The 17416-nt window shown below is 35.8% G+C and overlaps 1 protein-coding gene across 1 annotated transcript in view; it reads right to left on the reverse strand.

The window, feature by feature from the left end:
• The window catches only part of AGTPBP1 (ATP/GTP binding carboxypeptidase 1), a 199528-nt gene that overhangs the window by 120982 nt on the left and 61130 nt on the right, over nt 1-17416 (reverse strand). The window contains exons 3-7 of the mRNA XM_017859926.1: nt 16626-16693; nt 13612-13675; nt 12730-12876; nt 7782-7913; nt 4705-4798 (exon numbers count right to left, since the gene is read on the reverse strand). Of these exons, the coding sequence (XP_017715415.1) occupies nt 4705-4798; nt 7782-7913; nt 12730-12876; nt 13612-13675; nt 16626-16693 (505 nt within the window). The remainder of the gene's footprint in view (nt 1-4704; nt 4799-7781; nt 7914-12729; nt 12877-13611; nt 13676-16625; nt 16694-17416) is intronic.

The following is a 17416-nucleotide window of genomic DNA, read 5'->3' on the forward strand; positions in this document are numbered from 1 at the left end:
ACTTCTACGTATATACATAGAAGTCAAGTTTTGTGAAAGACTATGCAAACTATGCAAAGTTAAGACACAGCTAACACAGAACACAGTGAAAGATCACAAATTGTGCTTACTGCTAAGTACATGCAGTTAAATCACTGTTATGGGGTGAATTACGACCAAAGAGATATGCTGAAGTCCCAATCTCCAATACTCCAAATATGACCTTATTGGAAAACATGGTCATTGCAAATATAACTAGTTAAGGCAAGATCATACTGGAGTAGGTGGGCCCTTAATACAACAGACTGGTGGTGTTATAAGGAGAGAGAAGACAATGCAAAGACAGACACAAAAGAGGAGAGTGCCACGTGTTGAGGGAGGTAAAAACCAAAATGCTACGGCTGCAAGCCTAGGAACACCCAAGATTGCCAGCAAACCACCAGAAGCTAGGAAGAAGCAAGGATGCTCCCTTACAGGTTTCAGAGGGGGCACAGCCCTGCTGACAGGTTGATTTTGGACTTCTAGGCTCTGGAACTATAAAACAATAAATGTCTGTTGTTTTGAGCCACTCAGGGTGTGGACTTTGTTATGAGAGCCCTAGAAAACTAATACAATAACTTACATGCAATCACTTACAATGAACTCACAAGACTTTCCTTTCTACAGCTAATTCTTTATTCAACATTGTAAAAATCTTAGTGTACTTTCAGAAACTCTCCCTACTGGCAGTTGTTTACAACTGTTTAAACCAAATAAAAGTGCTTCTGACAGTTTCTAATCCTGAAGTAGAACATTTTTTTTCTGTTGATGTTTATTTTTCAACACTGGAAAGCTGGGATATGAACCCAGTTCTTTCGGATGGCAGTGCCCATTGTGTTTGTTTCTTATTTCCAGTAGATTAAAAGATATAGTCAAGTTTGGTGCAAAGTCATCTGTAAATTTTCATCAAATGTTATTTAAGAGTTATTTTAGAACTTTACCACAAAGAAATTGCTGAAATTCTGTAACATTTATAAGTCAGAGTAAATTGTTCCAAAAGAACTGTAAAATATTAGATTTATTGAAATGCATAGTTTGTATTATATTAATTAAAATTTCTCAGTATAAATAATTTATACTTCCTCATATATTTTTCCAGTCTTCATATCACAAAGAATACTACAAGCAACAATAATTCAAAAAGTAGTCTGTGGCTTAGATTTAGGAGATGTGAAGGAAAAAAGCTTAAGTCCCCAGGTACTAATGAAGTGACATCTACTTTCAGTTGTAGGGCAGTCCTTGCAATGACTTCCAAACTTATGGGGAAACTCAAAAAGATACAGTTAAAATAACCTCCTGAGTTGCTTCCTTCTAGATTAATAGCTTTAAATCCAAAACCTAAAATTTAAAAGGAGAGGAAGCATAAGCCTTCAAATATAACTCTTCCTCAATCTTCTTCCCATTAAATGTGGAGCATTGTTTAAAGGGAGGAAGAAATACAACAGAAAGTTCTAGATGTCTGAGGTTTTTAGTTAATTAGAGGAGAGACCCTCAGATTACTAAAATGATAAGAGATCAAGATATAGCAAGTTTGGTCAATGAATGGCTTGTTCTTTTAAAGTAAAATAAAGTAAAAGATAGGTTTTCTTTTAAAGTAGAAATAGAAAATAATGAATAATTCATCTTTTCTCTGATGTTTTAGATCTACTGATTTCTATAAGGTTTTGGATATACCCTATGTAGTATATTATAAAGATCCTTTTGAAATGCTCCATTTCATTTCCCCTGGGAACATTTTATATTAGATTTGATAACTTGGTTATAATAGAGCATAAAGTACATCTTAAGTAGGAGATCATGGACATTATACAAAAAATAAATTTTAAAATGCCATACTGATTAAAGGGGAAAACAGCATATAAATGAAAGCATAAAGAATGTACTTTTAGTGTTACCTAGGAATCATTCATACACACACTACTACATTGCTTACCTAAACTGTATTACATTACTACAGGCATTGTGCTAATTATAGGAATCATTTCATTACAATCTTATAATAGAGGTGCTAATATTATTACCATGTTACAGACAGGAAACTGGGGCATAATAAATTAAGTAACTTACTTGCATCCTAGGGACAGTAAATGATAGAGCTAACATGCAAATCCAAGTCCGTCTGCCTGCAGAGCCCACTCTAAACCACCATAAGACGCTAATATTCTGTGTTACTTATTGTGATACATTTTGTTTGCTTTGTTACATTTCATCAGATAGTCTGGGATTGTGTATAATTCTTACGCAGCTGTAACTATGCTGTCATCCCACCAAATGATATTTAATAAATAATTATATGTGCAAGTAAGTTCCCAAAATATTTTAAAATATTTGACCCTTATTAAGAAGGGGTAAAAACACTGGAAATGTCCTGAAGCCTATTTAAGAGTAAAATCTAATCAAATAGTTCATGTGGACAAGTTCTGCATTACAAAAGATTCACAGCAAATAAACACAGGAAAGAAATAAAATTAGATAAGTTATTATTTTCTAACCACTAATGAAATAACAGATATAGGCAATGTCATGAATGACTGCTAAATCACTAACTGAAAAGTGGATGGGGACATTTCTAACGCATAGATCACCTCAACTCAATGATCTTAAGTGACATAAAACAAAGTTGCCAGCTCCACCTATGAAATATTTTTGACCAGAAAAAAACAAACCAAAATCCCAAATCTAATCAAGCCACAGTTTTATCAGTATATAGAAAATGTAAGGGATATACTCATATGTTAAGTTACTCCAGGATATAGTCAATGTAAGCCAGAACATGGGACATTTTAAAAGACCTATCACTCAAGTCCTTCATCACATAAAACGAAACCAAAAAATAGGAAGACTTTTTTTGATTTCACAAGATTATGAGACATAACAATCAAATATAACGTATAGACTTAATTGAGACCCTGAACAAGCAAGCCAACTGTAAAAAAAAAAAAAAAGGCATTTCCTACATAATCAGAAAATACCAGATATAATGGCTGATATCTGCTTTAAAATATGCTTGGAAAAAAGAAAAACAGAAAAGGAAAATGAAATTAAAATGACAGATTTTTGACAGTAAAACTGGGTAATAGGTACATCAGAGTTCATTATCTTATCCTCTCTACATTTGTGTGGGTGTGGAAATTTCCTAAATATAATGAAGAATAATGTATGTATCTTGTTTAGATTCTGAGTCAAACAAACCAACTAAAAAAGGGCTATTTTGAAACAACTGATGAAAACCAAACACAGACTAGATTTTACATTGTATTAAGAAAGTATCAGGAGAGAGAGGTGGAGGATCACTTGAGCCTAGGAATTTGAGGCTACAGTGAGCCATGATCATGCCACTGCACTCCAGCCTGGGCAACAGAGTGAGACTCCATCTCAAAAAAAAAAAAAGAAAGAAATTAATAATTTTATTGGCTATGATTGTAGTATTCTGGTTATTGTTAAGTCCTTATTTAGTAGAATTATATACTGAGGTATTTAGAAAATAAATAATATTCAAAGAAAATAATCCAAGAGAAAATATCTAGGATCTGCTTATAGAAATACACACACATTTATATACATATAAAATACCTCAGATTTCTTAAAAGTACCCCAGGAAAAACAAACAAACAAAAGTGTGGAGTGGAAATAAATGAAACAAAAATGGTGGAATGTGCAGAATCGTTAAACACAATAAGTAATTAATATAACTCAATATAATTAGTTTAATATAATATAAACTCTATTTTATGTATATTTTTTAAATTCCACAATAAAAAAAAATTTAAAGAAAGACCTCTAGCCGGGCGCGGTGGCTCAAGCTCTGTAAATCCCGCACTTTGGGAGGCCCGAGACGGGCAGGATCAACGAGGTCAGGAGATCGAAACCATCCTGGCTAACACGGTGAAACCCGTCTCTACTAAAAACTACAAACAAACTAGCCGGGCGACGTGGGGGCGCCTGTAGTCCCAGGCTACCCGGAGGCTGAGGTCAGGAGAATGGCGAAAGCCCAGGAGGCGGAGCTTGCAGTGAGCTGAGATCCAGGCCACAGCACTCCAGCTCTGGGTGACAGAGCGAGCTCCCGTCTCAAAAAAAAGAAAAAAAAAAAAAAAGAAAGACCTCTACAAATGGTTTAAGAAAATAATTAAACTTTAACCAATAAATTGGAGACCATGGCTTTCATTTTCTGGAGGCTGAAAGGCCTAGGAATGAATAAAAATGCATACATATATACATACATACATATGTATATATAAACACACACATCTATGGATGGGGAAAAGAATGACGTGATTTTGACAAAATAGAAATACATCAATTTAAGATTGTTCAGGTATTCATAAGAATTAAGAAGTCATTACAAGATTGTAAAATTGGGTGAGAAATATAGTAGGCACTCAATAAATGTTTCTGAATGAATACTCTATAGATAATTTTTTTTTCCTTTTACTGTATCTAGAAATGTTCAGTCTCAGTTACTATAAACATTATATTCAATAATTCAAAACTGTCCAGTTTTGATATATTTGTGAAGATCAAATTTTATACTAAAGAAAATCTTTATCATGATAAAATCATTAAGAACTAAGAAATGAAATAACCCTGGAGACAATTTAATTCAACCTGCTCATTGTACATATCAAGATAATGAGGCCCAGAGTAACAAAGGTTATACCTATGTTTACATTCAAAACATTTACTCACTTTATAAGACTGGAATTCTTCTTACTAAATGGTCCAATGATTTTAAACATCAGTTCCACAACTCCATTTTTCCCTAAGGATACTGAATTCACAGCTGAGAGAGGGAGAAAGAGATGCGAAATTATTTTAAGCTTTGACAACCAAAAATGTGTATACTTAGTGATACATAGCTAAAAACATATACAAATTGTTTAGTAAATGTCAACTCAAGGCACTCTTAAAGTCCATCTAAGCTAACCACATGAAGAAATAGTGTTTTTTGTTTTTGCTTTGTTATGGAAAGTGCAGGGAAATTCTGAAACAAGTTATATGCAAAAAAAAAAAAAAAAACTATTATAAAAAAATTCTTCAGTTACTCCATACTTCTCTAATAAATTTAGTGAACCTCACTGAACACCAGGTTATGGGGATTCCAAAACAAGAATAGTCTCTGACCTCAAAGAACAAAGTGTAGAGAGAATGACAGAAACAATAAACAAATAATTACTAAATTACTTTCAAAATTGATTAAGAATTGTAGACTATTTGGATTACACCACTGAGAAGTTCCTAATTCAGAGTGAGACACAGACATTTCTGGAGAAAATGATGCCTAGGCTCAGTCTTTAAAAGTGAGTAGGTATTAGCTAGGACAGGAGTTGAGGTAAAACGGTAGATGTGGCTCTGGACACAGGAATGATACAAACAACAGAACGAAGACAATGAACATCACCATGTGAGCAGTTACATATTGTTAAACACAGAGTATCAAACAAAGATACACAAATAGGAAGATGAGGTGGAAAAAGAAGGTGAGAAACAAATTATGAAGGGCCGTAGAAGTTGTTAATTCTTTTGACTATGGGGAATCACCCAAAAGGAACAACAAATCAGATGTGCATTTTAAATAAACAGGTCAGAATTCAAAGAACTCTGGGGAAGCTGGTTTTGAAAGACATATTAGGAGGCTATGGTCTAGGTAACAGGTAATGAGGACTTTAATTAAAGCAAGAGTAGCAGGGAAAAAGATGAAACAATTTCAGTGTTTAATATGGAATATGCAAATAATTACCTAACCAGAAAACTGTGCTTAACATTTTTAATTCTGAACAAATGTTATTAAATATATTGTAGAACCAGGCACAGTGGCATGTGCCTGTAGTCCCAGCTGCTTGGGAGGCTGAAGCAGGAGGACTGCTTAAGGCCAGGAGTTCAAAGCCAGTCTGAGATATATAGCAAGACCCTGTCTCTAAAAGAAAATTGTTTAATAAACAATTTTTAAATTATAGATAAGCCATTTGCTATCCTTCTACTGGTTAATCCAATAAAATGCCACCAAAAATGTAGCTCCTAGTATTTCGTAGGATGATCTTAATTTTCTCGTATCTGTTTATTACTCCATTATCCCTTCTAATTTCATGTCTCTACTGTATTCCTTTTACCTTGACTGGAGTGTTTGGTAGTTTGGTTGTTATATTTTTTACATTTGGGGGGTTTTGTTGCATTGTTGTTTTTTTTGAGATAGTGTCTTGCTGTGTTGCCCAAGCTGGAGTGCAGTGGTGCAGTCTTGGCTCACTGCAGCCTCAACCTCCTGGGCTCAAGAAATCCTCCCACTTTAGCCTCCTGAGTAGCGGAGACTGCAGGCACACATCACCACAACCAGCCAATTTTTTCCATTTTTTGTAGAAATGGCACCTCACTATGTTGCTTGGGCTGGTTGCAAACTCCTGGCCTCGAGTGGTCCTTCTGCCTAGCTTCCAAAGTGCTGGGATTACAGCCATGTGCCACTGTAACAGCCTATTTTATTTTTAATCCAATACAGTGGTTTTTTTTTTTAATCAACTGCTTTTCTATTTTCTAATGCATATTTTTCATTTTCCCTTTACTATTTCATTTCTTGACTTTCCTGGTGTTTATTTCTCTGTTCTTAACTTCATTGGTTAGGTATCTAATTCATTTATTTCCTTATGTTCTTTTTAATTACGTGTTATTTAAGTGTTCTAAGCTGTTTTCCACAGAGCACACCTTTAGCCATATTTTAAAGGTACTGATATACACACACAGAGACATATACGTAAGCTTACGTATGTTTCTATATTACATATATGTATATATGCAATATACACACATATCTAGCACTCTATCATTATTTTGCAATGATATTCTGCAATAACATATATTCTGCAATTCAATCTTAGGTTCTTTCATTAAGCACTTCAATTCTGCAATCAGAGAATAGAAAAAAAATCCACACCTCATAGTGTGGAACCTCATGTTAGTGAGAGTGTATGTTCTGGAAGACATTTTATCTGAGTCTATCTCTCTGTGATCTCTCTTCTCTCTAGCTTCCTCAGAGGTTCCCATACTAGTTATTTTCAGTTCTGCTACTTCCCTATTGATTGCTGAAGAGAATTAGCTCCAGGTGACCATGCTACTGCATCCCTTCCTTTTCTGCTTTCCTCTCATCTGTGACAGTCCAAAGAGGCGCAGGAGTTTTTCCAGCGGCCAATACCCTCATATTCTTCCACATACAGGCTGCCTACCCAACCTCCCCACTCCTATCCTTTATAAACTGGGGAAATTAGTTAGAATGTTCAAGGTTTTATCAACTTAATTTTCTTCTTTTGTTGCTGTTGTTGTTGTTGAAATGGAATCTTGCTCTGTCACCCAGGCTGGAGTTCAATGGCACAATCTCGACTCATTGCAACCTCCACTTCCTAGGTTCAAACGATTCTCCTACCTCAGCTTCCCGAATAGTCAGGATTATAGGCGCCCACCACCATGCCCGGCTGATTTTTGTATTTTTAATAGAGACGGGGTTTCGCCATGCTGGTCTTGAACTCCTGACCTCAGGTGATTCGCCCGCCTTGGCCTCCCAAAGTGCTAGGATTACAGGCATGAGCCACCATGCACGGCCCAACTTAACCTTACCCCACATCACTTTTGTTGTGGTTGGAGTCAAGAGTTAAAATGAGCCATATTAAATCTTCTCTTTCCTTTTTCACAAATTTCAGAGGTTTACAGAATCACAATACTTTAAAATTCTTTTTGTGTAACTTTACAACACTGAGTCAACTAAAAGCCACTTAAATACTCACAGTTGGCAGAATATACTCTTAAAAGCTGAAGGCAAGGTAGAACCAAGCGATGATTCTGCAAATTCTGCTTGACCAAATTCAGGGTTATATTCAGAGCCCCATTAATTCTAGCCTTTACTCCAAATTTTTTATCTGTTTAAAAAAAAAAAGACAATTTATTCACGTATAACTTTTCTTTTCTTTTTTTTTTTTTTTTTTTTTTGAGACAGAGTCTTGCTCTGTCATCCAGGCTGGAGTGCAGTGGCTCCATCTCAGCTCACTGCAACCTCTGCTTCCCAAGTTGAAGCAATTCTCCTGCCTCTGCCTCTGCCTCCTGAGTAGCTGGGATTACAGGTACCCACCACCACATTGGGTTAATTTTTGGATTTTTAGTAGAGACGGGCTTTCGCCACGTTGGCCAGGCTGGTCTCAAACTCCTGACCTCAAGTGATCCACCCGCCTTGGCCTCCCAAAGTGCTGAGATTACAGGCGTGAGCCACTGTGCCTGGCCCACATGTAAGTTTTGAATGAAACGATGATATTACAAATCAGTGATGTAAATTTTAAATTTATATTGTGAATTAATATTATGAAATATAAAGTTGGCCTGAAAATAATAAAACTATAATCCTTATTTGTATTATTTTTAAAATAAAACATCCCTTTTATTTTAAAACATTAGTTGAAAGAACGTACCAAGAAACACAGGGGGATAGGGCAGGAGGATGGAGGCCAGAGTAGCCCAACACTTAGACTGTCATAAAAAAAAAATGAACTGCTCTACTATACGTATACATTTGTCCAGTTCAACACATTTCCCAGAACACCATCAGAGAGTCAACAGGAACAAAATCTAAATGTCCATTACAGCAGTACTTACTTAATATGAACCATATTCCTTTCTGACTTGTAAAAAAATAAAAATTAATTTAAAAAATGAACAGCTTATGTAGAAAATAATCTGGCAAACATTACCAAATAAATTTCTAAAGGGAAATAATTCTTAACACAGAAAGGGAAGAAAAGATGTTCTTAATTTTTATTCTTATGAAGAGATTAAAACAGTAAAAAAAATTTTAAATAAGAAGAACCTAAGAATGTTAAGATTTATAGTAGACATTGGAGATACAAACAGTGGCAGGGTGGGTCAGGGGTGAAAGTTGAAAAATTACCTGTTAGCTACAATGTTCACTATTCAGGTTATGGGTACATTAAATGCCCAGACTTCCCCACTACACAGTACACGCATGTAAGAAATCTGCGCTTGTACTCCTTCACTATATAAAAATACAAATAAAAATGAATTTTAAAAAAGACTTAAGATTGGGTGCAGTGGCTCACACCTGTAATCCCAGCACTTTGGGAGGCCGAGGCAGGCGGATCACGAGGTCAGGAGATCGAGACCATCCTGGCTAACATGGTAAAACCCCATCTGTACTAAAAATACAAAAAAAATTAGCCAGGTGTGGCGGCGGGCGCCTATAGTCCCAGCTACTCGGGAGGCTGAGGCAGGAGAATGGCGTGAACCCAGGAGGCGGAGCTTGTAGTGGGCCAAGATCGCGCCACTGCACTCCAGCCCGGGCGACTGAGCAAGACTCCGTCTCAAAAAAAAAAAAAGACTTAAAGTAAATAGGACCAGCAAACAAAGAATTTTAAATCAAAATAACTCAAAATTCCTGAGGGAAAATTATCTTACCTCACTAGAAAATAAAAGAATAGAAAAAACACTCAAAAAATTACCATATAATGTCCTTGAATGACATAAACATGGGAAACTAGGGCAAACCATAAAGGAAATAGCCCAAATTTAAAAGAATATATAAAAGAAAATAAAGATGAACTAAAACTTAAAAGGTATATTAATAGACTATTTTAAAAATCCATATCTTTTAATTTCCATGAAAAGTAGAAGACAACCTAGTTTCTGATTAGAAGAGAAGCACACAATACTCATCAATAAACAGGGGGGTTTTAACCCTTTTCCTGCAAATTATGGTTTTCTAGTTTCTGATTAGAAGAGAAAGCACAACAATACTCATCATAAATCAGGGGTTTTAACCATTTTCTGCCAAATTATGGTTTCTTATTTTTTCTTTTCATTTTTCTACAAAATCTCAAAAGGGAGTCTTTAGATCTTAAATACAAGAGCTAAAGAAAATAAGAGACAGCTAACATATTCCTTAAATAAACCAAATACATCTTTAAGTCTTAAAGCTTCTAATACACCCGGAAAATTAAAGTCACCTCAGGGTTCCTTTCTTTAAAACAACACCTATAAAAACTACTAATTACTTATACAATACATAAAGACAGGCTAGAAATATGTATGTTAATAAATACACAAACTATGTACACATGCATCCTCATTTTTTCCAATAAGCATTTTAGCCAAATACTCAAAAGTTTAAAACTCACATGTATGCCACAGGCAAAGGCAAAACTCTTTTTTTTCTTTTTGAGACAGAGGAGTGCGGTGGCACAATCTCAGCTCACTGCAACCTCCACCTCCCAGGTTCAAGCAATTCTCCTGCCTCAGCCTCCTGAGTAGCTGGGATTACAGGTGTGCACCACCATGCCCAGATAATTTTTTGTATTTTTAGTAGAGATGGGGTTTCAGTATGCTGACCAGGCTGGCCTCAAACTCCTGACCTCGTGATCCGCCCGCCTCGGCCTCTCAAAGTGCTGGGATTTTACAGGCATGAGCCACTGTGCCCGGCTAAAGGCAAAACTCTTAAAACACAATTCTAATAATTTAAGGAATTACTTTAATCTTTGTGCAAGGAGACAACTGAACTTAAGTCCTAGTCAAAGGGTGCCTTCCTTAGTTAACCTAAACTCAATCAACTTCTTCCTTTGTTCTATATCCTATTTTTCCCAATTTGCATTTTTTAATATTTCACGTGTCTTACAGTTGTAATAACTGGTCTCATAATTTTTCTATTTTTGTCTTCTTAAGTAAGATTGTAAGTTTCCTGAGCATTCACACTATGCAGCACAAATATGACTATTAAAGTAAGCAGTGACATATTTTACCTCCATGTTCTTCAAAACATTCCCATCCATACTCCTTCCTTCTAGCCTCAACAATACCCATATTGCATGTATCCTTTAGAAACACATTGAGAGGGCACATACACACTCCAAGACACATTTGTGACCCAAAAATTTTTCTTTTGTCTACCACATGCAATAGAATTCCTCATAAATTTTGGATTCTCAGTTCTTGCAGGTCACTAGTTAACCATAAAAAAGCATTTCGGCCAGGTGTGGTGGCTCACGCCTGTAATCCCAGCACTTTGGGAGTCCAAGATGGGCAGATCATGAGGTCTGGAATTTGAGACCATCCTGGCCAACATGGTGAAACCCCGTCTCTACTAAAACTACAAAAAATGAGACGGGCATGGTGGCACGCGCCTGTAGTCTCAGCTACTCGGGAGGCTGAGGCAGGAGAATCGCTTGAACCCAGGAGGCGGAGGTTGCAGTAAGCCCAGATCACACCACTGCACTCCAGCCTGGCAATACAGTGAGACTGTCAAAATAAAAATTAAAAAAAAAAGCATTTCATTACTAAATCTAAGAAAAGCTGTAGCATTTTAGATTTTAAAATTAAGTACTCTCCATAAGAAAACATTGGAGAAATGCTTCTGGACATTAGTCTGGGTAAAAATTTATTTAGTAAGACCTGGAAAGCATAGGTAACCACAGCGAAAATTGACAAATGAGATTACCTCAAGCTAAAAAGCTTCTGAACAGCAAAGGAAACAATCAACAAAGTGAAGAGATAACTTACAGAATGGGAGGACACACTTACAGACTACTCATCTGACAGGGGATTAATAACCAGAATATATAAGGAGCTCAAATAACAGCAAAAAAAAAAAAAAAAAAAAAAAAGAGAAAGGATTTTTTAAATGGGCAAAAGATCTGAATAAATATTCTCAAAAGAAAACATATAAATGGGCAATGGGTATAGATAAAAATGCTCAACATTACTAATCATTAGGGAAATGCAAATCAAAACCATAATGAGAGATCACCTCATCCCAGTTAAAACAGCTGTTATCAAGAAGACAGAAAATAGTAAATGCTGGTGAGGATAAGGGGTAAGGGGAACACCCATACACTGTTTGCAAGAATCTAAGTTAGTACAACCACTATGGAAAACAGTATGGGGGTTCTCCAAAAAACTGAAAATAGAATTACCAGATGATCTAGCAATCCTACTGTTGGGTATATATCCAAATGGAAGGAAATAAGTATACTGAAGACTATCTGCATTCCCATGTTTACTGCTGCACTATTCACAAAAGCCAAGGTATGGAATCAACCTAGGTGTCCATCAATGAATGAATATATAAAGAAAATGTGGTTTATTTACACAATGGAATATTATTCAACCACAAAAAAAGAATGAAATCCTGTCATTTGCAGCAACATGGATGGAACTGGAGGACATTAGGTCAAGTGAAACAAGGCAGGCACAGAAAGATAAATATCAATGTTCTCTTTCATACGTGGAAGCTAAAAAAATTGATCTCATAAAAGGAGTGAATAGTTATCAGAGGCTGCCAAGGGTAATGGGGAGCGAGAGATAAAGATGAGTTTGTTAATGGATACAAAAATACATTTCGATAGAAGGAATAACATCCAGTGGTAACACAGTGGGCAACTATAGCTAATAATAATTTACTATATATTTCAAAATAGCTATAAAAGAAGATTTGGAATGATCCCAACACAAAGAAATAATGAATGTAAGAGGTGATGGATACACCATGTACCCAGATTTGATCATTACAGACACATTTGTATCAAAATATCACTGGTGTACCCCCATAAACATGTACAATTACTATGTATCCATAGAAATTTAAAATAACATTTTTAAAAACTGAGTGGTTACAAGGTGAGAGAATCATGTTACAAAAATAGTTCTAGATTCAACAATCATACAAATGAAATCCCTTACCTTTTGGTCCAATCTTTGCAAGAATAGAATGAATCTGTACCATTAAGTCCTCATGTGGGGGAGATTCTTTGCTGGCGTTCATAAGTAACTGCAACAGTATTTGAGAACCACCTTTGGTGACTAAGAAACTCACTCTTCGACCTCCACCTAACAATTAAAACAAAAAAATTTGAAACAGCAAATCCTCCCATATTAGGTATCATAACTTGTTAGCATTCAAGAAATGGTTAAAACTGATGATTTTAGAATGACTTCTAAAATCAAACAAATACGGCCGGGCGCAGTAGCTCACGCCTGTAATCACAGCACTTAGGGAGGCCGAGACAGGCGGATTCACCTGAGGTCAGGAGTTCAAGACCAGCCTGGCCAACATGGTGAAACCCCGTCTCAGCTAAAAATACAAAAATTAGCCGGGCATCATGGCACACACCTATAATCCCAGCTACTTGGAGTTTGAAGCAGGAGAATCTCTTGAACCCAGGAGGCAGAGGTGGCAGTGGGCAGAGATGGCACCACTGCACTCAAGCCTGGGCGACAAAAGCAAAACTCCATCTCAATCAATCAATAAAATCAAACAAATACCATCAACATATTTTGTTTAATCTCATTTATTTAGAAAATAGAACACAAAGGGTAAACACAAATCATGCTGAAACTCTAGGTTCAAGGCTGTGAAATACATGGCTGTGGGGTAGTCTGAGGGATACTTGAAAAGATACCAAAAACAAAGCAACAACAACAAAGTACGACATTTCAGTTTCTAAATTCCAATACTCAGAATAGCCTCTATGAGAGTATCAGAAAATTCCAAATAAAGTGAATATGATACATTGTTGATCACTGTTTAGAAACAGAAATTAGACCAAAGAAACAAAAACTTACCAGCTGACACCAGCTCAACAAGAATGCTTAAGATATTAAGTGTAGTTTGAAGATCTTTTGTGTTCTGAAATAAATAGTTTGTTTTATTAAAACATTGTAAACTTTTGATTCCCAAACTTTTGAATCCATTGGGAACTACCCATATTTTACAAATGACCTTTCCAATTTCTTTAGGAACAAATGTATTCAGGTTTTCACTATTCTTTTATCATTTCAGTCTGTTTCCTTCTGCCTTTAAGAATTTTTACAAATCATTTTTAGTTATTACTTGCTTAATATCGACATTACTACAAGAAGAATCAATCTGTCATTTGAATTCCTCATCTTTCTGCCAAACAGATAATAAACAGTAAATGAATCAAAATGTAAATGGCACTACAATGTATGTCTGGTGACTACTCAAATACCTAGCTGCCCTCTCAGAAGACGATCATGTTATCAATTTCTTTTGCATTCTGCCAAAGATAATATGCACATATAAAAGAAATCCATGTAAATATATACATGTGCATACAGGTTTGTTTCTCCAAATAGTATTGCTCTATAGGTACTATTTTGCACCTTGATATTTTACATATCGATAGATAAAGAGCTTCTTCTTTTTGAGGGCTACAGGATATATTCCATTATATGTCTATATCACCATTGTTTATGTAACCAGTCATCTACCCATGAAATATTTAGGTTGCTTTTAATATTTTGCTATTAAAAGTTTCAAATTTAACTAACGATATATATTTACACATGGTAAAGAACATCTGTATAGTAAGGTAAATGCCTACAATTTCAAGTTCAAAGAATATGGACCTTTATTTTAATAGATATTAGCAAGCTGCTCTCTATGAAATAATTTATACTCCCATTAGCAATGCAGAGGTGTGACTATTTCTCCAAGTTTGGACAACCTATCTCATAAGTGAAAATGTTTAAACATTGTACTTTGGTTTTATTTATCTTATTAAAAGTAATGCTCAATCTCAAGTGACATCTGTGTTTCTTTTTCTGAGAACTGTGCAAAGCCTTTACATGGTTTTTGAGGGGTTTTTCTTCCCTTCCTAAATGAATTTTTTTTTTGAGATGGAGTCTCTCTCTGATGCCCAGGCTGGAGTGCAGTGGTGCGATCTCAGCTCACTGCAAGCTCCGCCTCCCGGGTTCACACCATTCTCCTGCCTCAGCCTCCTGAGTAGCTGGGACTATAGGCACCCGCCACCACGCCCAGCTAATTTTTTTTTTTTTTTTTTTTTTTTTTAGTAGAGACGGGGTTTTAGTAGAGACCAGGTTTTACCGGTCAGGATGGTCTCAATCTCCTGACCTTGTGATCCGCCCGTCTGGGTCTCCCAAAGAGCTGGCATTACAGGCTTGAGCCATCACACCCGGCCTTTAACTGAAGAAATTCTTTACATGTCAAAGAAATTATATAAGCCAAAATACTTTTCCTCAGTTTTCCAAGTATCCATGGTGTTTTTTTCTACTTTTTTTCTACATCCTTTTGTTAATATAGTTGTATCTATCAATCTTTTATAGTTTCTATTTTTTCATACTTAAAAAAGCCTTCTTTGTTGTAAGGTTATTTTAAAATTCCTCTCTCTTTCTCTAGTATTATTATTCCATTTTCCATGCTTAAATATTTGCTTCATATGGAATTTATTTGGGTGTGGAATGCAGGAAGTCAGGATTCAATGTTATATTCTTCCAGACAGCTACCACTCTATTCCTCACTGATCTGAAATGCTACCTTTAATAAATAATACTAAATTCCTATATGCATTTTGTTTTTGGATTTTCTATTCTGTTACACTATAGTAGTAGTCTATCTATTACTCATGCATAATTTCCAAACTATTTTAATTACTGAAGACATCTAATGTTCTTTGATATGTAACGGGTATAGTCCTTTCTCACTTATCTTCATTCTCAGAAATGTGCTTTATATTTTGCTGATTATGTCTCCCCATTTGGACTTTAAAAACAAAACTGTTAGGCCGGGCACAGTGGCTCACACCCGTAATCCCAGCACTTTGGGAGGCCAAGGCAGGTGGATCACCTGAGGTCAGGAGTTCAAGACCAGCCTGGTCAACATGGTGAAACCTCATCTCTCCTAAAACTACAAAAATTAGCCGGGCATGGTGGTGTGCACCTATAATCCCAGCTACTTGGGATGCTGAGGCAGAGAATCACTCAAAGCTGGGAGGCGGAGGTTGCACTGAGCCGAGATTGTGCCACTGCACTCCAGCTTGGGCGACAGAGTAAGACTCCATCTCAAAAAAAAAAAAGAAAAGAAAAAAAATTTGGTAAAATGTTGGTTAAAAAATTTGGTAAAAAAAAGAAAAAACGTTGGTAACTTTTATTGAGATTGCTCTGAAGTAACAGATCAGTCTAGGGAGAAATGACATCTTTATGATGCTAAGACCTCCTATTGAAGAACATGAATTCATTTCTTGTTCTTAACATTGCAACTGAACAAAATACAGAATCCTGATTCTGAATACATCCTGTTGGTCCACCCAAAACTTTACACTGGCATAGAAATTCAATTATCATCAATATAATATAGTTAACCAATATGTGTAGTAAAATCACAAATGTATATCAGCTAAAACAATAAACGATAATTTTCAATGTCAATCATTTGTTTTAAGCTAAAGATTTATTTCCAGCTAATTCTTTATTTTCTATTACCAACTAGAATAGCATGTTAGGATTATAATTTACAGTTATCATTATAATTGCATAAGGGAAATATACTTCAATAGTCACCTAATACATATTAGAATATTTATACCACCATTCCAAATAGTATTTTAAAAACCTAAAACAAACTTCTATTCACTGGTTTACCTCTAAAATAAAAATTGTTACATATATACATATATACACACGTGTGTACATGTATGTGTATGTATGTACGTGTGTATGTGTTTCTGTGTGTATTTATACACACACACATAGGCTTTTTGTTCTTCAGTATCGCTTGGCATTAGTAGTTACATAATTAAAGTGTGTCACTGATTTACCTCTAATGTTGACAGCAGAATTTCCATTCCTGTAGAACCTTTGGCTGTCATTTCTCTCCTTGTTTTTTCTGAAAAGTAGCACACAATTTTTTTCTCAAGCATAAATTTTTAACAGTATGTATAGTTTTGTTGCATATAGCTAATAAAGATTCAACAAGTCTCCACTGGTACAGTAAACACTCTAACTTGGTTCACAGACGTTCTTCCCTCTGATGTTGCTAATTCTACCGTATGTGGACTTCGAGATTTCAGTTAACATAGCGTTCTTCACATTTCATCACAGCTCCTGTCATGAATTAGGTGATCCCTATTCATCCATTTAGAATCTTAAAATCGATAATATAGTACAAGTGCCAGAACTAGGGAAGGTAGGAGTCTTGCCTCATCTTCATGAGTAGAACTAGAAAACTGTTCATCAAAATGGGTGAAAACAAAAACCTACTACCATTTTCCAATGTTTTGATCGTATTAATACCTCTTTTTTTTTTTTTTTGAGATGGAGTCTCACTCTGTCGCCCAGGCTGGAGTGCAGTGGCGCAATATCCACTCACAACAACCTCCACCTCCAGGGTTTAAGCAATTCTCCTGCCTCAGCCTCCTGAGCAGCTAGGATTACAGGTGTGTGCCACCACGTCCAGCTAATTTTTGTATTTTTTTTTATTATACTTTAAGTTCTAGGGTACATGTGCACAACGTGCAGGTTTGTTACATATGTATACATGTGCCATGTTGGTGTGCTGCACCCATTAACTCGTCATTTACATTAGGTATATCTCCTAATGCTATCTCTC

Source organism: Rhinopithecus bieti, unplaced genomic scaffold (assembly GCF_001698545.2).
Source record: "Rhinopithecus bieti isolate Rb0 unplaced genomic scaffold, ASM169854v2 scaffold_51345, whole genome shotgun sequence".
NCBI lineage: Eukaryota > Metazoa > Chordata > Mammalia > Primates > Cercopithecidae > Rhinopithecus > Rhinopithecus bieti.